We start from the raw sequence: 27646 nt of genomic DNA on the forward strand, positions 1-27646 counted from the left end.
AATAAAATACTTAAAACATTTTTGGAGAAAAGTATCCCAAACACCAAAACTTCCAAACTGAAGCAATTTGGTAATATCTACAGAAATTCAGTAATATTGCAGATTATTCAAACGTGCTTTCTGTGAAAAAAGAACTTTTCTCCATGTCTGTGTATGAACCTTACTTTTACTACACTTTTTTTTTTTTTTCTCCTCACCCCAGGCCTATTCTGCTTTTTTATTTTCTTTGTAGCTCAATCTCTCTGTCTCCTTTTCATGACCTTTTCTTCTGCCATGATCTCACTGTTTTGTTTTACTTCTTTACCACTCCCTACATCCACCTCAGTTTTTCTACTATACCTTATATGATTCCAGCCCAGGTCTGGCAGGTAAGGCAACTTCTTCACCTGGATGATGCTGTCATAGAGGCTGGGTTGCAGACTCTGGGCCACCATGTTGGCAAGAATGACAGCTACCATCATGGGCAGGATGTGAGAAATTTGACCTGTCAGCTCAAAGCAGATCACAGCAGTGGAGACAGTGTGGCTGACTGCTCCCGTCAGAGCTGCTGCACCTTTCCCATGTAGGGTAGAAATGGAATTGGGAGAGAAGAGGAAAGACTGTCATATAGAAACAGAATATAAAGTCAGCCAGAAAAGACACAGAGATGAGACCAGGTGAAGAAAGAGAAAGACATAAAGACTCACCAATGACAGCATACCCTCCAGGTAAGATTTTATAAACAATACCATCAAAGAGGATCCCATCAGGAAAGAGTGATGCCATGATTTCCCCTATAAGACGTCCAAATGCAGCACCTGGAAAATATCACCAGCAATTATGGAATTAACATATAAGGAACACCCAGTCTGTGCTATGCAGAGATGCTGGGCAAGCACTGGAGTACTTTCTAACAGAAACAAAATAAAAACTTACATTAAAATAACATCAGGGATTAAAGAGTAGCTTTCTGTTACAAAATATGGAAGTTAAACTCCATAAACTCCTCATAAACTCCAAGGGGAAAAAAAAGTACTAAGATAAGTAAATACGGTTGAACCCTCATTTTTCCGTAGACACACCAAGTGCGATGGTATTTGTGATTCCCTGCCAGGAGGAAAGATTTTTTAAAAGGTGGTGTATTTTGTGTCGTGTCAGTTAAGATCACAGTTGGGGATCTTCATATACTCATTCTATGAATGTCTAAACACTAAAATAATAGGCTTACAGAAAGGTTTAAGTGGGAAGGGACCTCTGGAGGTCTTTGATCTGATCCCTGCTCAAAACAGGGCTAATTTAAAAGTGATAACAGGTCACCCAGGACCTTGGCCAGACTAGCTTTAAAAGCCTCTAAGGATGGTGATTCCCCATCCTCTTTCTGGAAACCTTAACCAGGGAAACATTTTTTTTTCCCCTATGTCTCTTAGAATTTCCCTTATTACTTGTGCCTTTTACCTCCTGTTTACTATGTGCCTCCGAGAAGAGTATTTCTATCCTCTGTATACCTTGCTGCATTAGATGATGAATTAGATGGTGAAACCTAGAGTCAGACTTCATCTTGGCCTTCTCTTCTACACGTTGAATAAGCACAATTTCTTCACGCTGTCCTTCATTTTGTGCTCCAGCTCCTCAGCAATCTCAGTGGCCCTACACTAGACTCACTGCACTTCATCAAAATTTCCTGCATAAGTGGACACAAAATAACATAGTATTCCAGAATTGTCACAAAAATACTGATTGCTGGGAAATAACCACTTTCTTTGTCTTGCTCTCTGGACTTTTCCTAATAAACTCTTACTTGTTGTTAGCCTTCATTACTGCAAGGGCATGCTACTGACAGGTTCAGTTGTTGCCTTCAAGAACCCAGAGTCTGTTAACATAGCTCATTACATTTAATAGCTATGAATATTAATGCCGATCATTATGAGTTTGTGTTTCTTAGTCTTTTTTTTTTTCTTTCTTTTTGTTTTTTTGGTCTTGGAATTAAAAACTGTTAAAAAACAACAAACCCCCATACGTCACCATGTCACCATACTCCAGTCAGAAGAAAGAGAAAAAGGATTATGTGGTATTGCAGGTACTAATTTTGAGGTTGTCTCTTCTTACTGGGCTTCAGGAGCAAAAGGAGCAACTATTACTAATTGTAGTATGAAAGTTTCTTCGTAGGTAGAAAGGCAGAGAAGTGAGAAGGCCATGATACAGCATGCCTTTCCACAGCTTGGTTTCCCTTATGTAAAAGGACAAGAAAGTCCTCCTCAGCATTTGGATTTGAGGGCATGGGAAAGGACCCCTTCAGCAGAGGCTCAGAGACTGGTATATGAACTACTAACTGAGCTTGTCATAGGCAGTGATAAGTAGACTCCTCATCCTCTAGAAGAAATCTGCCAGGTACCTCGGCAGTATCTCTCTCATCCTTTTCACCTATCAGACCTATACGCTACAACACAATTTTCAAACTCACCCAGAACAAAAACAGGCATGAAGCCTCCACAGGGGATTGGCATTGTAGTAGCAATGACAGACATCCAGAACTAGAAGAGAGGTAGAGAGGATGCAGTTGTTAGTGAGCAGCAATAGCATTTTCAGCAATCCCACTCTACTGCCAAGCTGGTGAATCCATAAGGAGACACATTCTGGGGGATGTGGCAGTTCAGCCAGAAAGTGAAAGTTAAAGGGTCTGTGAGGTGTGAAGGGTAGCTGGAAGAACTCTGGCAACACACCAATACTGATGTAAAAGACCTCTGGGTGACTGCTATGGTGACAGGGAAGGCAAATCACCAGGAGAATGAACATGAGAATTCCTTTGCCATGGACCTCTGAAGGTGAGATTTCCTACTGCTTGTTTTTGTTTTGATGTTTTATAATAAATAAATACATTTTATTTTATAGAACAAGGTTGTCAACATTTCACAGACTCAGAAAATTTTCAGCGTGAGGGAACTTTAGAGGCCTCTCACTCAACTCCCTGCTTCCAGAAGGGCTAATTCCTAAGTTAGATCAGTTTTCTCAGGACATTGTCCAATTGAATTCTGACCATTTTGAAGGATGGAGATTCCCCAGCTTTTCTGAGCAGTTGTGTCACTCCTGACTCACACTAAAGGGAGATTTTTTTCCTGAAGTCAACCTGCCATATGTTACCCTTTTTATAGCTTGTGCTGTTGCCTCTTGTCCTTTCACTATGTTGGGCAAAACAATGAAAATCTGTCTTGATAGAATAGAACAGTTTATTTGGAAGGGTCCTATAAAATTGAGTTCAACTGCCTGAATAGTCTCAGGACTAACCAATATTTAAAGCATGTTAAAGGCATTATCCAGATGCCTCTTAAACTCTGACAGGCATGGGGTATCAAATACCTTACTAGGAAGCCTGTTCCAGTGTTTGAACAACCTCACGGTAACGATTTTTTTCCTAATATCCAGTCCAAACCTCCTCTGGTGCAGCTTTGTGTGGTTTCCTTATGTTCTATCATCTGTTATCAGGGAGAAGAGACCAACAGCTTCCCCCTCTACTTCCCCTCCTCAGGAAGTTGCACAGAGCAATGAGGTCACCTCTTATCCTCCTTTTCTCCAAACTAGACAAACCAAGTGTCCTCAGCACAGGACATGACATCCAGCCCTTTTACCAGTTGGTTGCCCTCCTCTGCATGTATTTAAGTAACTTAATATCATTTTTACATTGTGGAGCCCGGTACTGTACACAATATTCAAGGTGAGGCCACACCAATGCTAAATATCAATCACTTCTTTTGACTGGCTGGCCATGCTGTGTCAAATGCACCCTAGAATGTGGTTTGCCTTCTTGGCTGACAGTTAGTGCTGAGGCTGATCCAAATGCTGTCTTAGACCAGCACATACAATCTTCTTCTGGAGGCAACAGCCTAAATGGGACTCAGGATAGATATACCACATAGTCCATCCTTCTTTTATTCAAGTAAATGAGACCTTATCTGTTTGGTACACCATAATCAGAATTACAACAGAAGCAGAACCCTCAGCTGCCTGTCAGAAATTTGATACAGTGTTTTACTTTAGATGGAATCAGCTTTGACAAACATTAATGCCCATTTCTGATCTACTGAAATATTCAACTGATACTTCAAGGTGGCATCAGCTCTTTTTGTTCTTAAGAAAAATCAGCATTTCTATGATATTTTTATATACACACACACACTGGCCTGGAAAACCTCTTTTTTTTTTTTTTTTTTTTTTTTTTTCCCAGGATTTGGAATATAATGACTTGGATTTTGGAATATAATGACTACTTTCAAATCTCTTCTCTTGCTCTGTGATGTATCTGTTACACAGTTAATCCTTTCAAAGGCTGAACAAATGCAATTTCTATGGGCAATGTTAGGTCAGAACATTGAATCTGCTGCTGCTTTCCTAGAATTGAGCAAAGCAGGTCTCAGCTACATTTCTCCACTATACTACAGTACTATTAACAAATCCTTGAGCCTCATGCACATATAGATAATTTTTGTCTCCTGTCTGTAGTCAGGAATATAAATTAGACAGTATCATACTTTATTTAGGCCAAATATAAATTATCTGAGAATTTTTTTACTCAATTACTTGTTTTACCAAATCTTGTGAGACTTGTCCTGATGTAGTCTTTTATGGCCAGCCACTACACAGTGGCTCCTGAAACTCATTCAGCAGGATGCTTGAGGATGATAAACTAGGGAGCAGTCAAGGAGGTAAGTGTATTAAGGCCAGGAAATTATTCCCTAATAACACAGTTAATTTTGCACTCATGGTGGGCAAACATCATATCAAAAGTGTAAGAAGATCCCATTTCAGTCGCAGTGTTCCATTCAATGCCACGCAGCTCCCCATTGTCAGGTAACATAATTTTACAAAGTACAAGGAACACTCACTCTGACTGGAAAAGGCTTAGTGAGCTAGATTTCCTTACCTTCATGAGAAAGAAAAGCAGGATGATGATGAAGACACTGACTTTGGGGTGGATCCAGGCAGCAGATTTACCTAGGATTTGGGGGTCTCCTGTGTGTTTTGCCCAGGTATAGTTATCAAAGAGAGAGCTGATGGCTTCCCGTGGCATCAACTACAGAGCAAAAAAAAACAAACCAGGGATAAACTGTGAGATTAAACAGAATAAATATTCTACCTCTGTTCCAAGAAAGTGGAGATGTTTACTTCAGTAATTCATGATTATGAGACTTAATTCACATTTTTAATCTTCAGGAAGAGAAGAGTGACTGGAACTGGTGAAAGGATAACTAATTCTGCACATGGGGTAACATCTTTCTAATTACTTGCTTAGAAGAGTGGACCTTTTGCAAGTTTTATACAAAGGGGATAGCAGAGATCACAAGTCTCAGAGTACAGTCCCTCTTCAGTCCAAAGTTCTCCCAAGTTTTTCTTCCCCTTTCCAGGATGTAAGGTTATTGGGGCATAGGGGAAGGGGAGACTGCTCTACAGAATTACACAGAAGTGAAAATATACTTCCCACTCTCACCTCTCCTGCCATGAACTGTCCAAACCCTGGAGGAAAGGTCAAAGTTGCTATAAGGAAGGATATAACCCCAGGGTATACGAGGCGGCTGGAAAGAAAGAAAAGTCTGTTAAAATATAATGCCACATTTTTTTTATTGTAGCAGTATCACTTCAGGATTATAAATGCTATTCCCATGAAAACTCTCTCTTGCATCTGTATCCATTACTTTGGAATTGTGTAACTGACAATTTAATGCCCTGCTCCACTGATCATCATCATTCATAGAGAGTTCAACTGACAGCAAAGCCATTTTTCTCATCGGGATTATTGTTAAGGGGAATGAGGGAGGGATGTACAAAATGCATAGTGTTGAATGTACAGTGGTGATGTGTTTTTACAATTGTGTGGTGACCCATTATCAAAAGTCAGCCTCTTCTCCAGTTGTGTCCTGATTCAGCTTTGCTTATTCATCCCTCATGCAATATATCCTGTCCTAGTGTGTTTAACTGTGTTTCCCCTTCCCCCCATGCATTTTGGCATGCATCCTTTGTTATATTAATTCTTATGGGAAAATAGTGCTTTACTTTCCTTTGAATTCATGACCAACACACTTTTTGGGAAGTATCTCTAAGGCCTTTGCTGCTAAGTGCTTTATTTCATTTTGTATTTATCTTCCATATTGCAATTCACACCTTTCAGTTTCTCCTTCTGTTTATTAAGTATGCAGTGATTGCAATACTGTAGTACATTCTTTACATTGTCTACATTTTGATTTTAAAAGTATTTCAGATTTTAAAGATGCAGTTATATTTCAGTTAAGTTTCTTAAAATATAAATGTTAACTCTTTCTTTTGCAAAAAGAAAAAGATTAAAAACAAACAAAGAACAAAACACAAAAAACAGTGCCTCTTAAGAAACACCATCATTGATTTTCTGATTGATTGGACGTTTCCTGTCCAATCAGTAGTTTTCTTTGTCATCTTAATAAATATTACAGAATCCCTTTTCAAACAAGATGCTCTTTGAAATTATTGGGGCTGATCTAGAAGAAAATCCAGATCAGAATATCTTCTTTTGATATTTGCAGATATCTTACTTTGATATAAATTCAGTTTCTCTTAGTTTTACTATCTTATATTTGAAATAGTTCCACTAGCTTCCAGAAAGTATTTGTTACTATCCTATATCAGTAGAGTATCCAAATCTGGTCTCTAAAAGACAGCATCTTCAAAGGCACTCACTATTTGGTGAGAAACTGGCTTAGAGCTGTATGACGCCGGATGCATAGGACCACTTGACGATTAAGATAAACAAAAAATGCTCCAAGGAATCCAGAACATATCCTAAAGTGGAAAAAATGAAACAAAATCATACCAAACAACAGAAAACAAATAAACAGCCAACCAAAAACTGAGTTTAAATATTCTTCATCTTCATCTGTTATGACATCTTTTAACTTCATAAACTGCAGTAACTCATTTGAAGACTGACTCCCTGATGAAAGGAGAGAGGTGGCTTTGGATTTCTTTGTCACATGCTGAGATTTTTCTCTCGAATTTCCTCTTAGATGGAGAAATCTCATGTCAGGATATGATGTCCAATTCCAAGACATGGCAAGGTTGCTACTTATTTCTAGCTGTTCCCTTCCTTTTCTATGCCGTGGCCTAGAAAGGCTTCCAAAGATGCCTTGTACAGATGCACATGTACAAAGATACACATGAATACATACACACAGCTGTATCAGTGAAGAACAGTAAATAAACCATGACTCTGTAGGCAATATAGTGTGATAATGTTTTTATCTCAGCTACAAATTGTTGAATAGAGGGTTTCTTAGTAGTTCAAGTGAGAATGAATGTACAAAGAACTGATTAGTACTTGTGTTTCTGTGGCTGTCTCTAATTTTAACTGTTCAAATACTTGGATGACAGGAACAGTATTAGGATCTACAAAGAAAGACTGATAGATTTTAGTGTGGCCTGGAAAAGAACAGCTCATTGAAGACGTATTGTCAGAACTTAAACATCAGGTTGGAATGGCAAATAGTAAAAAAGAAAGGGAGTTTGACTGATTCAGCAAAATTGTACACCTACATCAAATATAAGAAGTAACATACTAGGAGTGGGGGTGGGGATGAGGGTGAGGTGGTGTCCAACATTTAGATGCAACAGGGCAGATGAGTGCCACTACTAGGGTATTGAGTACACCAATTCTCTCCATAGACAAGAAACCCAAGCCCGGCCACCTCAAGAGCATGTATACCAATGCACATATTTTGGGCAACAAACAGAGGAACTGGAGTTCTATGTTGAGTCTGAGATTTATGATGTTATAGGAATCACACAAACTTGATGGGAAAACTCACTTGACTGGAAGACCACTATGTGTGGCCACTATCCTTTGGAAAGACAGGATGGGAAGAGGAGGCGAAGTTACACTTTATGTAAAAGATGTTTGAGTGTATGGAGGTAAGCTATGGAGACCATGAAATTGGTCTATTCTTAAATTTTTGGGTCTATTGGTCTATTCTTTAAGTTTTTTGAAATTGGTCTATTCTATTATTAGAACTCTATTGAGTTCTTTGGATCAGGATTAGAGGGACTGTTACCAAGGCTGATCTTTAGGTATATTGGCTGTAGATGCGCTCTACCTAGACTTCAGTAAGGCTTTTGACACCATTTCACACAGCATTCTCCTGAAGAAGGTGGCTGCTCAAGGCTTGGACATGTATTTGATTCGTTGGATGAAAAACTGGCAGAGTGACTGGGCCCAGAGAGTCTTGGTGAATGGAGATAAATCCAGTTGGATGCTGGTCACTAGTGGTGACCCCAGGGCTCAGTATTGGGGCCAGTCCTTTCCATATCTTTATCAATGACCTTGATGAGTAATGCACTCTGCACTTCTCCTCATTGAACTTCATGAAATTATTATCAGTCCACCTCTCCAGCCTGTTGAGATCCCTCTGGGTGGCTGCATGGCCCTTAGGTGAATCATTCACTCCCCCCATTTTTTGTGTCATCCAGGAATTTACTGCGGGTCTGCTCTACCCCATCATTGAGATCATTAATGAAGGTGATCAAAGGGCTGGAGAGCCCGCCTTATGAAAAAAACTCAAGGAGTTAGGTCTTTACATCCTGGAGAAGAGAAGGCTGTGGTGGAATCTCATCACTATATTTCAGTACTTAAGGGTTGGCTACAAAGAGGACAAAGGTTCTCTCTTCACCAGGAGACACATTGAGAAGACCAGGGACAATGAGTACAAGCTGCAGTGAGATAGACTTCATCTTGATATATGAAAGAATTTTTTTACAGTGAGATTAATCACTGGAACAGGCTCCTCAGGGACATGGTAGAATCCCCGTCAGTGAAGGTTTTCAAGGTGCAAGTGGACAGGGTGTTAAATAATCCCACCTAGGCTCCGTTTTCACACAGAAGGTTGGACCAGATGATCCCTTTGAGGGATTCAAGGTCCCTTCCAAGCTGGGTTATTCTATGATTCAGTGATCATATGATTCTTGTGCCTATGATCCTAATTCCTTAAGCCTACGTTCCTGATCCTAATAGAGCCAAAAATGTATAGCATTCTATGATTCCTATACTCTACTTTAATTAGACCTGGGTAAATAGGACATAATACTCAACAGTGAAGTTAAAAAAAAAAAAGAGTGCATTTAAATTTGGTAAGAGGAAGTGTTATTTTATGTGGCAAATAATTAAGCCACAGAATACTGACACACAAGTAACATATTCATTCCATTCATTTTAAAAATGAATGGAATTTTTCATTGTTTTATGGCCTGCAGTTTTTTACTAAATCTCATTCAAAGATGATTTTAGCTTATATAAAAAATAATAATTGTATTTTGAAGAATTCCTGCTTGGTTACTTGAAATTGCATAGGAACAAGCTAAAACTAAATATAAAACTGCTCACAGGAAAACATTTGTTCAATGAGCTTCTCAAATAGTTCAAGCCTGCACTATCTAGCATTCCTGTTATAATATGCCTTCTGCAAATGCAGAGTGAATTGAGTTTCTTTATAATACACTGTTTTAAAAAGTACATTACTCCATTCCTGGCTATCAATTTGTCAATAAAATAGAGGTGCTCCTTCTGCATGCATTTTGCAACTTACCAACATTTGCTGACACAGAACAAGATCTACCTTATCTACCTTTTTATTGTGCTTAGTCTGCCTCTTTTTATTTTTTTTTGTATGTGTGTGTGTGCTACTTTAAAGTGAAGAAGTATGTTGAATAGAAAGGGAGCTCAACTTTGAGAATGAATGTTAAGAGAATTTGGAATATTCCAAGTTGGCATCAGGACTTCATCCAAGACTGTACAAGTGTCTCTCTTTCTCTTTGTTTTTAATAGCACATTCGACACCCAGATATTTGAAAGCATTTCACAACCATCTCATACACCTTTCATAGCCTGTGTGCAGTACTGCAAAAAAACAAACAAATACCACCACCACCAAAAACAAACAAACAAGCAAAGCAAAGCAAAGCAAAGCAAAGCAAAGCAAAGCAAAGCAAAGCAAACCAAACCAAAGCAAACCAAACCAAACCAAACCAAACCAAACCAAACCACCACCACCAAAAACTGAATGACTGATCTTAACAATTTATCTGTTATCACTGGATCTGATTACAGTTAAGCTATCTTTGTCAGCATATCAAGTGTACCAACTTCTCTTGGAACATTTCTGATCTTGTAGAAAGGAAACTCCCTGGATAAATGTTTTGTTCCATTCCCCCCTATATTCTCTGAGTTTTTTTCTTCTCTGTTTTTCCTGTATGCTTTCGGAGCATTCCATTGGCATGTACTAACTGACCAGGTCTTAACAAACTAAATATAACTTTCTAGATATCAAAACTAAAGAAGTCTAGACCTTGGTTTCAAAACTAAGCAAGTTTTGACCTTGGCAGAGCTGTTCCCAAAAGGTAGAAAATAAAGATGCAAATTATTCTTGACATTTCAAGCAATTCCTTTTATTCTCCAACACAGGCTCTCATAGTATTTCTGCTTGGAGATTGCAGAAACCTAAGTTGCTGTTTTGTTTCTTCACAAATAGACTTAGAATCATAGAATCATAGAATATCCTGAGTTGGAAGGGACACATAAGGATCATCAAGTCCAACTCCTGACTTCATCTCATCAAGGTCTGGAACCATAAGCTCAAGATGAAGAAGATAACTGTCAAGTGAAAAGGCCATACTTGGATCAGGTCATTTGGCCATGCCCTCAAAATGGCAAGAGGGCCATTCAGTAAATTTATACCCATGATATATATACTCATTTTTATACACATTTATACCGTAGACCAAATTAGACTTCCTCTTTTATTTTAATCTTTAATTTTATTTCCTGTGGAACTTAATTTTTGATAAAGATACATGGGAACAAAATGACATGTGGGTAATATCCATGTTTCATTCCTTACCTATTGTGCTACATGGGCACCATTGCTGAAGGAAGAATCCCAGCAAGAAGAGGTCTTTTCAGTGAAAATGAAAATGTTGGAAAGAGCAGTTATTCTGTTATGCAAAAGAATTCCTATCAGAGCTTACTTGAAATCCTTTGGGAACTTACCCTATTACAGCAAATGCTGGCAGCTCTTGCAGATCAAAGGGAAAATCCATGCGAAAGTTAGTTCTGAACAGGGCTGTGATGGTAACTGTGTGAGAAGAAAAAGGTAGAAAAGGAAAGGGAACAATGATGTGAAAAGTTAAATATCATGAAAACTGGGAGTAGGGACAGGGGAACTAGTTGTATACGTGCCCTTGTATAGTTTCATGACATTATATACAATATTACAGATATACAGACTGCTCTGATTTTGTTAGTCTCTATTTTTAAACGCTTGCAACTGTAGCATTCTTGATGGTATAGATTTGTTTTCAGAGAATGTACATATATTTTTAGCTACAACACCAGATTTGTAAAGGGCTTTCTATTTCTTCTTTTCTTCTGCCAACCATTCTTTAGGCAGTAAAAGCTCTTCTCAGTGCACTCACTGATTTAAAAACTCTTTGCAGAGGCAGGCAGTGCTCACTTATCTGGAGAAGCTTTGTCACAGACAATTGTGATTGCCTTCTAGAAACAAAACTCATATAATCTCCAAAGTCTTATATGCACAATTTTTGCCTGGTGCCAAAAGAATAAATGTCTTAGGAGTCCCAGGGAAAAGATCAACTATGCTCCATTTTTTCCATCTCACTTCCACTGGTTGTGTTTCACTCCTAAAATTACTCAGATGTCGAAAGCTGTCCTGTTTTTACCTGGAGGTATGAGTGTGGAAACAGTAAATAACTATATGCTAATAGGTAAAGTTCAAATGGCCATCCAGTGCAGAATGGAAATGCAGCTCAATGAGTATTGATATAAATAAAAACATGTCCAGAATCAAGAAATTATTTGCACAATCAGAAAAAAAACACACAAACAGCAAAATTCTAGCATAATATGGTAATTAAGAGAGACATTAATATATATATATATATATATATATATATAAAATTATTTTTTTCCAAACAAGACCAGGCTTAGAGCAATTATTTAATCAGATCTCTGTGGGTTAGCAAGATTAACAGGAATGGTGTTTATTTATATTATTATTAAGATAAAGATTTTTAATTTAGATTATTGAGAGTCTCTGGAGCCATATGATCAAATGGTGAAAGGGAAAATATTATAATGGATCAGAAACTAGCTCAGAGAGAGAAAAAAAAAGGTTTATCTTGTTAGATATGTAATGATACATGTCACAATAGACCTGTAATGGGCTGCAAACTGTCGTGTTAGGGCTCTGTGGTGTTGAATGGATTTCTTTAGAGATCAATATTGGATATGATTATGTTTAACATCTTCATCAGTCTCCTGGATGTTAGGGTGGAACTCACTCACCAGTGAGTTTGCTGACCACATCAAACTGGGAAGGGAGAGAAGGGAATAGTTGATAGCTTGGAGGACTGGGCAGCTGTTCATTCAGAATGGCCTCAGTCATGGAGGAGCTGACCGGTTGGAAGATCACAAATACAACAAAGACAAATATTTAGTCCTGCATCTGGAACGGCAGGTGCATCAGTACAGTCTGGGAACCTAGTCAACAAAAAGAGCTCTGCACAAAAAGACCAGTAGGTCCTGGTGGGAACTAGTGTTCAATGTGTGTCCTTGTGTCAATGAAGGCTAACAACATATTGGGTCACATCAGCAAAAGCACAACCAGAAAACTGAGGTGTTCCCTTTTATATGGCACTGATGAGGCCACATCTAGAAAACTTGGAACAAAATAAATGTTTCAAAACTGGAGACAGTCCAGTGAAGAGCCCCAAGATGGTCCAGGACATGGGGCACATGATGCATAGGAAGAGACTGCAGGAACTAGGTATATTCAGTCTGAAAATGAGAAGGCCAAAGAAGGCTCCAATAGCTAACTCTTGCTACCTCATGGGGAAGTTGTAAACACACAGTGAAAGGAAAAGAGGCATTGGTCACAACTTATGTATTAGCCTTCCTCACACAAAGGCATTCTAACTGAGTCATCATAGTATTCACACAGGAAACTAGTGCCAAGTCATCATGCCAAGTGCATAACTTTTGACAGCAGACAAGACTAGAGATTATGAAAACACGTGAGAGGGCCCTAATAAAAACTGTTGCATGAACAATGACTGAAAAGACTGGGCTTGTAACTTTCAGAAGAAAATGAGAAAGAGAAGACATGAAAGATAAATCAGAGCAGGCGTGATGAAAGACCATAACAATAACAGATTTCTGGTATAGACAAAAGTTTCTAATTCTCTAATATGAGGACAAAGATACTGACCATATAGACAATGAAAATTCAGAACCATGAAAAGGAATCATTTTCCATACACAATTTGATCATGGAAATTTTTAACCCAGTCAGCAACTGAAGCAGAATGTAAGGAGCCATTCATATTGGTGTTAAAGCTGCTTGGATGATTTTGAAGAAGGGACAATAAGTAAGATGCTCCAGGATCAAGTTAATTTCTAATGATTTAAGAGATCAGCAGGGGAGTTAGAGTAGATGAAGTGAAGGATAGGGCATTATCTCCTGTCATCTGGCTTCAGATTTCTTACATCTTTCTCTGAAAAGAACAGAGAGAGGTGTTCTTCTGACAGATCTGATAGTTGAATACGCCTTAATATGAGGCAGTATTTCACAGGCAAAGACATAGGCACTTTCTATAATCAAGAGAGTACAGTATTCAAGCCAAAAAAATGTTTTAGCACAGAAAAAATCCAACTCTGTGAAGTCATTAAGTTTCAAGAAAGGAAAGTGACCACATAAAGCTCATACCAGAAAAACAGAAGTGTAAGATTAAAGGAGTTATATATGTTATTAAAACGTTTACAAAGTTTACAAAGAGATAGCAGTCTTCTACATCAGCTGGAACTTAATTCGGTTTTCTGAACAAACTTCTTCTATGCTATTTCTGTCTGCACAAGTATTGCACTCATCCCTTTCAGTTGAGACACTTATTTTTTTCTACCAGAGCTACAGTTGAAACAAGTACAGTTTGACCTTTCAGTACTCAGGAACTTCAGTCTGACCCCAACAATTTTGCAGCCTCCTAATCATTCTATCATCCCAGTTTTTGAGACTACTTTTTACTTTGTTTGCTTGTAGTCAAGAGATGACTAAGACAGATCATGGTGTTTCCAGTGGACCACAGCAACATACACTGCAATAGGTATTACCTCCTCTGTGATGAGATACCTCTATGTTTGCAGCCTTGATGTTATGCTGACTAGATGCAAAAATCCCGCCTCAGACACTCTTTTACTTGATGGGAAATCATATTAAGTCATTTTTTCAGTCATATACCCAGCACACTGGAATAGGTTATAGTTATAATCTTGATGATATATCATGCTTCTCTTTCTCTTTCCTTCTATACTGCTAGACATTATATGTCATGGCAGAAGTTTCGAACATCCTAAAAGTTTATGGTTTTGAGAAAGATGGAAAATAATAAATTTATAGAACAGCATTTGTACAAAGAGAGTAAGAATGATTTTTAGCTTACCTGCATCCTTGTTCCAAACAGCAAGGACTCGGAAAATGAAGGCACTAAAGGTAGCTGCAAAGAAACCTCTCCAATAGTTACGCACAGCAAAGTAAGTGGAAGTGACCTCAATGCTGAAAAGGACCCCTAGAAAGAGTTGGAAAGGGAGCAAAGTTAAAAAGTTAAAATCAGAAGTGTAATGTCAAAAGCACAAGAGAGACTTCTAAATAAGTCTTCTAAAGCTGCGGTATCCAAACTTCTTTGATCACATATCCTATCAGTAAAATATTTTTGAATATGTACCTTCATATATGTATATTTATTTATAAATTATAAACATGTCCTACTGTACTAAAATATTGGGTACATTATAAAGCATACACAAAAATAATAATAAAAAAAGGATAAGATGATGAAATAGAGAATATTTTAAGAAAAATTTATTTCATTCATTAATGGTACAAAAAGCTTTTTGTTCTCACAAAAGCTTTTTGTTCCTGGTTTAACTCTTTGTGATACAGTGATTCAAAGGTCTAGTTCTAAGTTCAGTTTATTTCAGTACTTGGTTTTAATGGTTGTCAGAGCTGAAAAAGATGCTGTAAGAAGATTGAAAGGGAAGAAGTGCATCCTTCACTGCACTTACTAAATCATGATATTCATTTTTTTCAATTCCATTTTCCAGTTAAGCAAAGGTTTGCGCTGAAATCTGGCTAGTGTATTTTCATCTTCCCTGATGTCAATCAGTTGTTGCAAACTAATTGGAAGATGTTGCATTTTTATATCTTTAACAAATGAGTTCAAAATCCACTGAAATGTTCCTTTGGAAGACTTTAAAATACGTTAGAAAATTTTGTTTCCAAGTTTTTTACATATATAGTATAAGAATTTTTATAGGTGACCCAAATAATTTTCAACAAGAAAACCACAAAATCTCCACAACGGTACAATATTCTTTTGAAAAGCACTTCTTTCTCACTCACGGTTAAAATGTCACTTTCACCTTGAAGGGACAGATTAGGTGTGTTTATTTTTCCAAAATTATATGCTGGGTAGCATAAAACTGACAGCCACTTCTCATCACAGAAAAGGCCAGCAAATTCAGAACACCTTTTTTTTTAAAATAAAATAAAAACGTGTGACTAGTCTTTACATTTGACAACTCTTTTAAACCCTTTTCCATGAGATAACCAGTGAACCTTTATGTGGTGTAGAAGATTTTTGTGGTCATTCCCCATCTCACTGCAAACTATTGTAAAGATTCTACTATTTTAAGGTCTTGTTTTTATGATATTAACCACATTTAACAACATTGATGACAGGTCGTGCACTTCTAGCTCCCATTTCTATGCACCCATTTGTGTAGTCTGGCTCTCATTTCTTTGCTGCAATAGCTTGTGTAGTCTGGCTCTCATTTCTTTGCTGCAATAGCTTGCCTCTGAACCATGCGGTGAATGAATTTCGTGTGGAGTACTGTCTCTGTAAATGCGCACCAGAATCCTTTTCTTATTCCAGTCAAGGCAGCTGCTCCATCAGTGGTTACATAGAGTTCTTCCATAAAATATTGCTTTTATGAAAGAAGTCATTTACTGTTGAGAATATATCTTCTCTAGTAGATCTTTTCTTCATGTATTTCACTGTTGAAACAGAATCTAGCAAATACCATAAACAGACACATTAGAAACATCTGTACTTTTATCAAGCTGCATAGCAAGCCTCCCACACTCCATAATTTGTTCTGATACTTCTTGTTTCAAATCTTCAGCAATGTTTTCTGTGTCTTTCAACAGTATTTGCTGACAAAAGAATGCATTTTAATTTCTCGTGATATTGCTTTCTGTGCATTATGCCAGACATTTTTTACTCTGGCAGGAAGAACATGTGTTTCCCCAGTGGGATGTGGCTTTTTGTCTTTCACTATGAAGTCAGAAATCTCAAAAAAGACTTCTAAAAATTATCATTAAGTTTAGTGAGATTTTGTGAAGTACGGGAGCAAGTAATGCATAGCCTGAAAAATCGCTGAAAAAACAGTAGAGGTTTGTCTTCACGTTCTGGATGCTTAGTTTTTAAATGTCTTTCTAATTCTGTTAGCTTCATGCTGTTGATAGCTAACATGTCAATGCACAATATACATCATTAACAATGGTGGATTTAAAGCCATATTTCAAATAGTTTTCTTGATAATTTCATTTCGTTATTATTTATTTATTTATTTTGGTCAGCTTCTTGTCAGACCTGATAAGATTGTGACCATTTTTACCTCATAATGTGGCAGATTTTACCTCATAATGTGGCACCTCTGGGGGTGGAGGTGCCTACTCTGCCATTTTCTCCGAATTTGCCTATAGTCACATTATAGGTATTGTCTTCAATCTGCAGTTTTTTTGCAGGAATCTTTTAAAGGCACTTGTCCATTTTGTGAGGGTTATTTTAGTTAAATGAGACAATATAACCCATACATCCACCAACCATGCGCACATAGACTGAAATACATTGCAATACACTGAATGCAAATGAACAAACAAGGGCGTTACTGTCAGCCCTCTGCATTAAGCAATGACCGTTCTTCACCAAGAACACCTCACATGCTGTATGTTATGTGGCCATCTGATATATGGATCAAGTGAGGCCACCAGTGTCAATATGTATATTGAATATTAGCAAAGTTTTTTTTTTTTTTTTTTAATTTTAATTTTAATTCATTTAATTAGATAGAAAATAAATACAAATAGACTTTTCAGTATTATCTTCCTATAACCTAATGGACTGTCTATCACACCCCCTGGGGTGTGCACATGTCAATTTGGAAACTACTGTTTCTAGAGTATCTTCCCCTCTTGACCTTCAGAAGGCTGAAAACATGGAGAAAAGACTGTGTCAGAGAAACTGGAGAGACTGGTGACATTAATGGCAAGCCTTTTTGCTCAAAGTATATGAAAAATCAAAAATAGGGTGCAGGAAAGGAGAAGAGGACTAGGCAGGAGAGGATTTAGGTACCTGAGAAAAAGGAAACAGAACAGCCACTTGCCTCCAAGTGGTGTCCCAAAGCAGCAGCCAACACCCACAGCACAACCCACAGTCAGGACATCCGTGTAGTAATATGGCTGCTACTGGTGGAAGAGACATAGAAACAAGAAAAAAAAAAAAAAAGAAAAAAAAAAGAAAAAAGAAAAAAGAAAAAAGGAAAGAAAGCAATGAGCAACAGAATTAGCAAGTATGGACACATGCTGTCACCCAACTCTGCCACCAATATTATATCTTAATTCTTCATTCTGGACAGCTTCAAAATATTCAAGGACTGATTCTATGTTGCACAAGACAGGCATATATGTTGAGTCACATATTCAAGACACAAGGAGAAGGCAGCATCTCATCTTTCATTGAAACATGCACATATCTTCCACTGTAGAATAAACGTCTCATGGAAAATTCTTCAGAGGGTGGACTACATGTGTGTACTTTATTCCATCTCTTTTACTTTGGAAGGGAATCTCAGGTTGCACATGTGCCAGAGAGTGCCTCAAAAAAACCCTACCCTCTGAGTTTGTATGCACAAGGCACATGTATATCCACAACAGAATGTGGACAGCTGAAGGCTCTGTCATCCTGGGTAGATGAATAGGTAGCAGCTCGTATAGTAAAGGATTGTGCTTTCCTGGTGAAGACAATCGCTAAAATTATAAATTTACAAGCCATCAGTGAAGTTATGAAATATAGAGTCTCTCCTGAGACAATTTTGGAGGACATGGGAAGGAGAAAATCTCCTACTTTCTCCAATATTTGGAAGAGCAGCTGAGAGCCCTGACATGCCTGAGAATGGTGAAGAGCCTTAGGGAGAAGATAGTTTTTTTTCAAGTTGTTGAAATCCTAGTTGGTGTCTAATATAAAGAACAGGAGCGTTAAACAACTGCATATTTGGTACTTTCTGGTATTACATGTCCCTAAAGCAGCCTGTTATATCTTCCATGAAAGTGAAGTTTTGAGAGAGGGCAGGCTTGTGTTATTGGGATTCTGTGTCCAGGCAGAATTCTTAGGGCTAAAGGCCATGAATTCCCACTTACCTGAGCAGGTATTTGAGCCTCAATCAAGAAGTATATCAAGGCTGTGACTGTGCACCCAACAAAGAGGCATGGATCATTCTCTGAGCCTTAAAAATCTTTCCATAATCACAGCTTTGCCTCTAAGGTCACCTCTAAGTCCTTTGTGGCCTTAAGACGTAATCATGTCCAGAATGGGGATAGGTTTCAGTTCAAAGTATCTGAGATAGTATGAGGGTTATATTATAGCCTACCAACATGATTAACAGCTTGAAACATAGGGTCCTTATTACATGGCCTGCATTATGGCAAGAGGTAAGTAGAGCTTAGAGCTGAAAGTGCAAAGCCTGATGAGAACAGTGTTGAAGAAACGGTATGAGATGGAGATCCTAGCACAACAGTATGGTATTATTCATACCGACTGCTGAGAAAAGTCCATAGCATACGGTATCCCCCAAAACCCAGCACCATGTCAGAGTGCTGATGCTGTGCAGCAGCATAGAAATAGCCAGAGAGACCAACAGGAACAAACAAAGAGTACCAGAGTGCACTCAGAAAAAGCAGAGCTGAGCACCTTTTGCTTTTAAAGGGCCAGACTGGATTTTCAAATGCATTTTGAGGGTTTCTCTTTAAATACACAGGGTGGTGTTCACCAGTAACAACATCAAAAACTTATATTCCTTTGGCAATATGATGTATAGTAGCAAATCATATCCTGGACTAAGGTCAGATAAAGATTACATGACTCCCAGGTAATGGAAATCAAATTCTGCAATTTGGTGTGATTCTACTAAAAGGAACCCAACTATGGCTGCAAAAATTATGATTTCAGTTCATTCACACACCGAATTGTCACAGACTCACAGCAAATTTTAGCCTGGAAGGTATCTCTAGAAGATTCTCCAACTCCCTGCTCAGTGTTGTCCTAACTCCAAGAGTCAGTCAGAATGCTCAGGATCTTGCTCAGGTAAGTCCTGAACATCTCCAAAGGTGTAGATTCTCTAGACCCCATGGGCATCCATGCCATTGGTGAACCACCCTTGGGGGAGGGGAACATCTTCCTTATACATGGTCAGAATTTCCCTTGTTGCAAGTTGTACCCCTTTCCGCTTCCACTTTGCCCCTCTGAAAAGAGCCTGGCTTAATCCTATTTAAAATCCCTCTTTAGGTGGTTGATTACACCAGTTAGACAACCCCCCTTTAGCCTTTTCTCCTTTACACTGAGCAAAAACAGCTTCCTTAGCCCTCCTCATACATGATTACTCCAGCCTCCCAACCATCTTCTTGGCCATCCAAGCTTCTTCTACATGGGGAGCCCCAGATCTTCTACACTGATATTTTTGTCCTCCAGTCCACAGTTGAAGGTAGTTTTCTGTACATCTTATCACTCCCGTCACAGTTGTCATCATCCCCTGCTGTTAGATGCTGCCACTTATGGGAAGTTTTTTTCATTTCTGTTCTCTACAGCATCTTTATTATTTTCTGGACAGAGTGTGGGGCTCTCCAACTTGAACAACATCCATAGTAGAACTGATTGAACAAGATGGACAAGGGGATCATGTGCACTCTTAGTAAGTTTGCAGACAACACCAAGTTGGGTGCAAGTGTTGATCTGCTCGAGGGTAGGAAGGATCTACAGAGGGATCTAGACAGGCTGGACTGATGGGCTGAGGCCAACAGTATGAAGCTCAACAGGGCTAAGTGCCAGGTCCTGCACTTGGGGCACAACAATCCCATGCAGCGCTACAGGCTGGGGGGGGAAAGTGTCTGGAAAGCTGCCTGGCTGAAAGGGACCTGGAGCTACTGGTTGATAGCCAGCTGAATATGACCCAGCAGTGTGCTCAAGTGGCCAAGAAGGCCAACAGCATCCTGGCTTGTATCAGAAATAGCATGGCTAGCAGGATTAGGGAAGTGACTGTCCCTTTGTACTTGGCTCTGGTGATGCCACACCTTGAATACAGTGTTCAGTTTTGGGCCTCTCACTACAAGGACATCAAGGTTCTGGAGCTTGTCCAAAGAAGGGCAATGAAGCTGGTGAGAAGTATAGAGAACAAGTCTTATAAGGAGTAGTTGGGGTTATTTACCCTAGAGAAAAGAATACTCAGGGGAGACCTTATTGCTCTCTACAACTACCTCAGAGGAGGTTGTAGTGGGGTGGGCGTCAATCTCTTCTCCCAAGCACTAAGTGGTAAGACAAGGGGAAACGGCCTCAAGTTGCTCCAGGCAAGGTTTAGATTGGATATTAGGGAAAAATTCTTCACTGAAAGGGTTGTGAAGCAAAAGAATAGACTGCCCACGGAAGTGGTTGAGCCACTATCCCTAGAGTTATTCAAAAAATGTGTTGATGTGTTGTTTACAGACATGGTTTAGTGGTAGACTTGGCAGTGCTATGTTAACGGTTGGACTTGGTGATCTCTGAAGTCTTTTTCAACCTAAATGATTCTATGATCCTGTGATTCAAAGATGTTTTATTAGAAAAGTTAAAGTTGTCACTTTTCTTGTGGCCTTTGCAAGATCATGCTCTTCCTTTCTTTCACTACCACCAGTTACATGAGAAAAGAAAGAACTTGTGAAGCTAGAGAAATGGAGAACCTGCTTGAGAGCAAGAGATCTCACAGCAAGAGACTGAGTTTTACATTAAATGTCACATATAGGAAGTCAACTTGCCTCCAAGAGGAGCCCCGAAGCAACATCCAACTCCAACTGCGCAAGCCGCCACCAGGAGTTCGAGCTGCCTGTGCACATTCTGGAACAGAGAGTGCAGCCAGAGAAAGGCATGCTGGGATTAGAGGTAGCAAAGCCAAAGAGTTAGGATCCAGAACAATGAAACAAAGCAACAGCCAGCAGCAAATTCAGCCGTTACAAATAGCAGGCCCTGTACATTTTAGTCCAGTCTTTAGTGACTCAGTTGGTCTCCAAAAGTGAGATTTGGTCCTTATGCATAGACGAGATCAAGTAAAACAGCACCTGCTATTGTATTACAAAGCCAGTTACTGCTAGGAGTTTGTAGGTAAAGCAATTCCTAAATGTATTATTTTTTTGCAACTAGTCAATACATCATTCAGCCTCCAGAGGCCGTTCTGCAATAGCAAAAGCCTACAGGCAGTGTCAGTGGCTATAATTAGTAATGCTTTACACATTCTATCTTAAAGACAAATTGATCTTAGTCTATAGCTACTTAAGAAGTTTGTTTTTTTTTTTTTTTTTTTTTTTTTTTTACACCGATGTTGGTCAGAGTGGAAACATATCAGCATTGTGAGACTGAAAACTTGTAAAATGCGTATTCTTTATCAGCCTCTGTGTAATGTGGTAGGTAACGCACCTGGTTGGGCCTGCACAGTTGTTTGACTGTATATTTGTCCTCCCACTACCACTTTTTTTTTTTTTTTTTGTCTGTTCTCTTACTGCTCTATAACAGCATGTTGCATTTCAATTCTTATGTTCCCTCTGTGGTTTGTTGCCTGCCAACGTGTCTTAGGAGTTCAGCCTGTGGAAGAGCTGTATGCAGAAACATGTGCCTTACCTCATACACACCACAGAAGATTGACATAAACTTGCTGAGTACTGCTGCACAGATACTGGCAATATGCACGAAAGGACCCTGCAAGAGAAGAGGAAGAGAAAATAAGAGAGGGTTATCCTCTGTCACTGATAACCAGATGCAGATCTCACAATTCTTCTTTGGCCACCTCAGACAGTTCTTCAGTATTTATTTTTTTTCCTCTTGAAAGCTACCTGACTTGAGTGCTTTGATTTTTTCTACATCAAGTCTTTCAAACGGCCAGAGGAAAGTAAGTGTTGCTTGGAAGAGCAGAGCTTTGAGAAGAGGAAAAGTGCCAAAGAAAAGGAAAGACTCTTGTACAGACAACTCCTCCCACTGCCTAGACCCTACCTTGGCCACTACTGCATATGAAGATAGCAATATTTACCTCTTTCCCCACAGGCAGGCCACTTCCAAGTCCAGCTGTGAGGCCCACAACTTTGGCCACAAAAGCTTTGAGAGTGAGATATTCTTTGAGGACCACTCCCCTCATAATTGTCTTGAGCTCTGGGATCCCAGACCCTGAAAACAGCAACAGAGCAGAGGATGTAGAAAACACACAAGCAAATGGAGTAAGAAAAAGAGACAGACATAAACCAATTATGCCATGCCTTCTGCCCTCACCAACAGCCTGTGGAGAGACGAGGTGGCAGAAAATGGCCGCAAACAGAATGAGAACAAGTGGGTATGTGACCCACGCCACATACTGCATAGGAATATTCGGGTGTAGCTCTTTGTACATCCACTTGTAGGCTGTAGATAGACAAACAAAAAAGTTGTCATTAACCACAGCTGCTCCAAGCAGGCTGATAAACATTAAAGAATCACAATCAAAAGCACACACCTGCTAAACCTGTCCAATCTATTTTTTTTTTTCTGAGAAATGCTATCTATAAATCCTAATTTTATAGGTTAAGTGGGGTAAAGCCTTGTTGCATTTTAAGTACAAGATCCCAAATAATATATGCATTCTGCAGGAATGAATAGAAATGGTCCTCTGCTCTTAGACACTATTAATACCTGTGCCATGATGTGGCATTAGAAGAGGTGCATTACTTTGCATTTGTGAGGGTGAATTTCCATGCAGGGTCTTCTCATTTTGCATCTGGAGGACCATAAGTGGTCCACTACCAGCTAGTGTCCTCTCCTCCATCTCAGTCACAGGAAAAATTGTTCCTTCTTAAAATCTACCTTAGAAGTCGTGCTTATGCTTTGCCTTCTAGAGCAGCAGCATGAAGGGAATGGTGCCAACTGTTACAACAGCAGTGGTACTGCTGCATAGTTGGGTCCAACAGCGTGAACTGCCCAGGGAGAAAACAAAGAATCCAAATAATTCACTTGCAGGAAGTATAAAGGGCAAGGGGCCTCTGAGGTTAACAGGATAAGCCTGGTATGTGGGGAAGACATAAAGGAAGGAACACTGGGCTGAGGAGATGTTGGGAGCTTTGTTGAAGTACAGTGTCTGGTGGACACCAGCAGCAAAGAGCACTGAGAGGAAAGGATTTGGTGTGTGTGTGCAGGTTGGGACTAGGACACTAAGGCTAAGGGCAAAGGAACACTGGAATTAAAAGGATGAGGGCAATGTTGTATGTGTGTGCACAGATATGGGGGGAAGGGACACTGAAAGATTGTGTAATTGTTATAGCTCGCAAAGGGGACAGGAACAGGACAGTTGCAGAGAAGGAATATTACCCAGTGATTAGGAAATCTTTGTGAAAAAAAATACCTAAGAAAAGAGCACTATGGGACCAGGTAGCAGAAAACTGCAGAACACCATATAAATAAAAATTGGGAACAATAATCAAGTTAAAAACAGGAAAAAAACAACAACACAAAAACACAGTATCAGGTGGGCATCTAAGGACCCCTTTACCTTCCCACCCACACATGCTCAGCAGACCTGAGGAGGATGGGAGCCAGTATAACAGAAGTAGAGTTGATATCTCCCTGTGCCCCTACACATACAAGAGAGCAGGAGGGAAAGGGAGTAAGAATAATGGGTTGTCTTTTACTCATACACATATCTTTTGTTCCCTTCCCTCTTACACTTCCAAATTTTTGCCTATGATCCCTTTAAAGAAGCTTTTCTTAGCTAACCTTTTCTCTACTGTGTTGCAAGTAACTTCCTAGGCAGCTGGGGGGTGAAGATGGGACACTGATGTTAAAGGAGGAGGAACGTTGGTCATCAGGCTTTGTAAAACATTCATACCATTTATACTTTTGCAACACCTGAATGAGACCCACCCTGTAGGCTCTTTGCACTGGCATAGTCCATTCCCCAGCTCACCAACGCCATGACCAGTCCCAACAGAACCAAGAAAATCCAGTCCTCTCCAAGCTTCCTGGTGATGTATTTCTCGATGCGTCTAGCACAGGCTGTGTAGGGAAGAGTGAACCAGAAAAACTGAGGCAACATAGATGAAGCCTGTATCTCCTATGCAAAGAACTCTTTTCTCCTATGCTGAAAACTGTCTATGGTAATGATTTATTTGGGCTTGGTGTTGAAGGACCATTACAGTCTTACAGTCTTGCAAAATTCTTTGAACTTTCAAATATTAAAAATGAGGGGGGAGGGGGGCTTAATTTAACATCTTGTATACTAGCAGCTAAAGTCCTTTTCCTCCTGTTATAGAGATCTGTTGTCGGAGAAAAGATTAAATTTGGAACTGGTCTTTTTTCCAAAGAGATCTTGGTTAATCCTAGGGTGAAAGTTGACATGCAAATCTCTTTTAAATCCAATGTGATTCCTTTTCCTTTCTTCTCTACTTCTCTCCTGTCAAAGTTTCCTTGTCTTTTTGCCTTGCTTAAATTCCATCTCTCTGGCTGGTCCTCCCAATATCTGTTCACAGAGTAATCAAGCATAAATTGTTCCCACCTTGACATTTGGAATAGTGCTCTTCTTTTATATCTACTTGACTCTGACGTTTCAGGGGTCTTTCCTTGTTCTTTTGGGTCTGCCTCGTATTCAGTAGTTTTGCTGCCTCCTTCTCTGCAAAGTCAGTTATCTGGTCTGTGTATTGGCCATAAAGCTAGAAGAGCAGAAAGCAAGAGAGATGAAAAGGTAAGGCAAATGCTCCTTCACAAATATCATTAAAGATGAAAAGACATACCTACTAACAGTCATAGGTGCGGACTTAAATGAACCCAGGCAGGAAGACAGAGACACAGAAAGTGTCAGACAGAGCAGACAGAGGCAGCTTCTTTTCTCCATATATATATATATATATATATATATATTTATTTTTTTCCTTTTCTCATTGCATCTTTTTTTTTTTTTTTTTTGGGGGGGGGTGTGGCGAAAAGCTATGATCACAGAATACTAATTGCTTTGTAACACCATCAGAAAGAGCAGGCTTGGGTCTGAAGGGAAAGAGATTGATCAGACTTTCTGGAAGCAAAAAAGAAGGTCAAAATAGTTCACATGAGGCTGCCAACCTTTGAGTTATCTCATATACTTCAGCAGCACTGCAAAACAACTCTGAAGGTTTAGAGAGGTATCACACTACCAAATAGGTTGCAGGAATGGCCTGCATCTGTTCATCCTGCTGCCAAGGAATGCTTAGCAGGGCATGCAGCCACTAGTGATGCCTGCAGTAGAAAAGCAGCAGCAGTAGCTCAGAAATATCTGATGGTAGCACATACATCCCATTATTTACCCAAACCATCCTACCAAATCCCCAGGTATCTCCAACTCATGTGAATTTTATAACTACCTAATCTAGTCCTTTTCATAAAATACTAATCTTGAAATGCATTTGGTAATATGCAATGCATAAGTTGCTACATGAGCTTACCAATGACATTTCATACATGGATCTGTAGTAAACTTGACAGTTGTGCCAGCATGTTAAAAAAGAAAACTCAAGGAAATTTGAAAGATACTGGCAATGCCCACTTCTTTGTTTATCAGATTCACCCAGGAGCAGCTATTCTCCCTCATTCTTTCATGGTGTAGATGGGAAAGATGTGCATTTGAAAAACAGAGAATATTTCTCCTCTTCATATGTCATTCAATGAGCAAACTTTGACTTTTCTAGAGCTCAGGTTCCTACCTGATGCTGGGCCTGTCATCTAGGCACTTCCCACCTGCTAGAACATGACTTTCTGCTTCCTACCCAGCATAACATCTGCTTCTCAAAGATTTTTGGTGGCAGGAGGAAAGTCAGCAAAATTAGACACTTCAGCTGGAGGATGACAGTGCATATGAGAGATATGGAGCACTACCATGTGCTTCTATTTGCCAGCTTTGCTTCTCCTCCTTTCTAAGTAACATAGGAGATATTGCTCCTATTCATCTGGGATTTCCATGAACTGAAACTTCATCTGTAGAATGGGGATAATGCAGCTGACTTATTTGTAAGAGAATTTGATATCAGATAGAGACTCACAGAAAGTTTAAAGCTGTAAGGCACCTCTGGGGGTTTCTCATCCAGTCCTCAACTCATAGCAAGCTAACTCCAAAGACAGATCAGGCTGCTGATGACCTTGTTTGGGCAAGTCCTAAGCATCTCAAAGGATAGAAATTCCCCAGCTTCTCTGAGTTACTGTATTTCTAGATATCAAATATGACTGAAGATCCTGAGTAGTTTATTGCCTACAATCTGAAATAGTGCCAGAGTCCCAGAGAAACAAAGCATATGTATCAAGCATTCTTTAAGTGAGTTGAGACTAATTTGTTTTCCAGGACAAAACCTTCTTCTTTGTGTCTCAATAGACACTTGAATCATGTGCAATAACTCCCTTTAAAATCCGTAGTGTTTTTTTTTTTTTTTTTTTTTTTTTTCACAGAACACACATCTAGGCTTTTTAAATTATCCTGTAACTGTAACTGGATTGGAAACTGATATATTTTAGTGTAATTATTAACCCCATTATTATCAAAGCAGCATAGACAAATAAAGTGATACATACTCTTACCACTGAAGTATGGCCATGCTCTGATCCCCATAATATACACAGGAAAGTGAAACACCAGTTTGAAGGACTTGCGAGCCGTCATATACAAGGTAAGCTATCACATATAGAATCCAGTCCTAAATAGCAGACTTCTTGTTTCTCTCACTGTGTCTATTTCAGCCAGCAATGCCAAGCACTAACAGATTTTAGTTAAATGCATCATTATATCACCTTAGCTAATGTTTAATTTCCTTTACATGCTCATGAGGGATGAGTTTACACCAAACAGTGCTTAATTCAAACTGTGAATTTAAACCAAACTATGAACTACCCTGCCAAGTAACACGTTCAAATTAGAGTCTTCGACCTGCCCAGATGGAACACAGCATAACAATATAGTAGTATGAATGGTAAAAGTCCTCATATCATATCCTAGTTTACTGATCCTTTCTGGCTGGAAAATGATGGACTCAGGATGTGGAAGAAAAGGAACTAGTCTCAGGACACAAAGCTGAAGGTTTTGTCCTGGAGAACAGATTAGTCTCAACTCACTTAAAGAGTGCTTGAAACATATGCTTTGCTTCTCTGGGACTCTGGCACTATTTCAGATTGTAGGCAATTATGGGACAGAGAAAGAATCAAAATAATCAGAGGATGACCTTTTAGAAAAATGACATTAGGCAAGAAATATTCTTTCCAT

General features: G+C 39.2%; 1 protein-coding gene across 4 annotated transcripts in view; it reads right to left on the bottom strand.

Moving 5' to 3' along the window:
• Positions 1 to 27646, bottom strand: part of CLCN1 (chloride voltage-gated channel 1) — a 66451-nt gene that overhangs the window by 11148 nt on the left and 27657 nt on the right. For all 4 annotated transcript variants that reach the window (XR_011101834.1, XM_068700048.1, XM_068700037.1 and 1 more), the window contains exons 2-15: positions 24926 to 25079; positions 24295 to 24426; positions 22675 to 22803; positions 22439 to 22572; positions 22033 to 22110; positions 17501 to 17579; positions 14497 to 14622; positions 11033 to 11117; positions 6679 to 6780; positions 5459 to 5543; positions 4895 to 5044; positions 2441 to 2510; positions 687 to 797; positions 340 to 553 (exon numbers count right to left, since the gene is read on the bottom strand). Coding sequence is in view for 3 of the 4 variants with exons in the window: in XM_068700037.1 (XP_068556138.1) it covers positions 340 to 553; positions 687 to 797; positions 2441 to 2510; positions 4895 to 5044; positions 5459 to 5543; positions 6679 to 6780; positions 11033 to 11117; positions 14497 to 14622; positions 17501 to 17579; positions 22033 to 22110; positions 22439 to 22572; positions 22675 to 22803; positions 24295 to 24426; positions 24926 to 25079 (1649 nt within the window). In the remaining variant the exon portion in view is untranslated. The remainder of the gene's footprint in view (positions 1 to 339; positions 554 to 686; positions 798 to 2440; positions 2511 to 4894; positions 5045 to 5458; positions 5544 to 6678; positions 6781 to 11032; positions 11118 to 14496; positions 14623 to 17500; positions 17580 to 22032; positions 22111 to 22438; positions 22573 to 22674; positions 22804 to 24294; positions 24427 to 24925; positions 25080 to 27646) is intronic.

This window comes from Anas acuta, chromosome 1 (assembly GCF_963932015.1).
Source record: "Anas acuta chromosome 1, bAnaAcu1.1, whole genome shotgun sequence".
In the NCBI taxonomy this organism is placed as follows: Eukaryota; Metazoa; Chordata; class Aves; order Anseriformes; family Anatidae; genus Anas; species Anas acuta.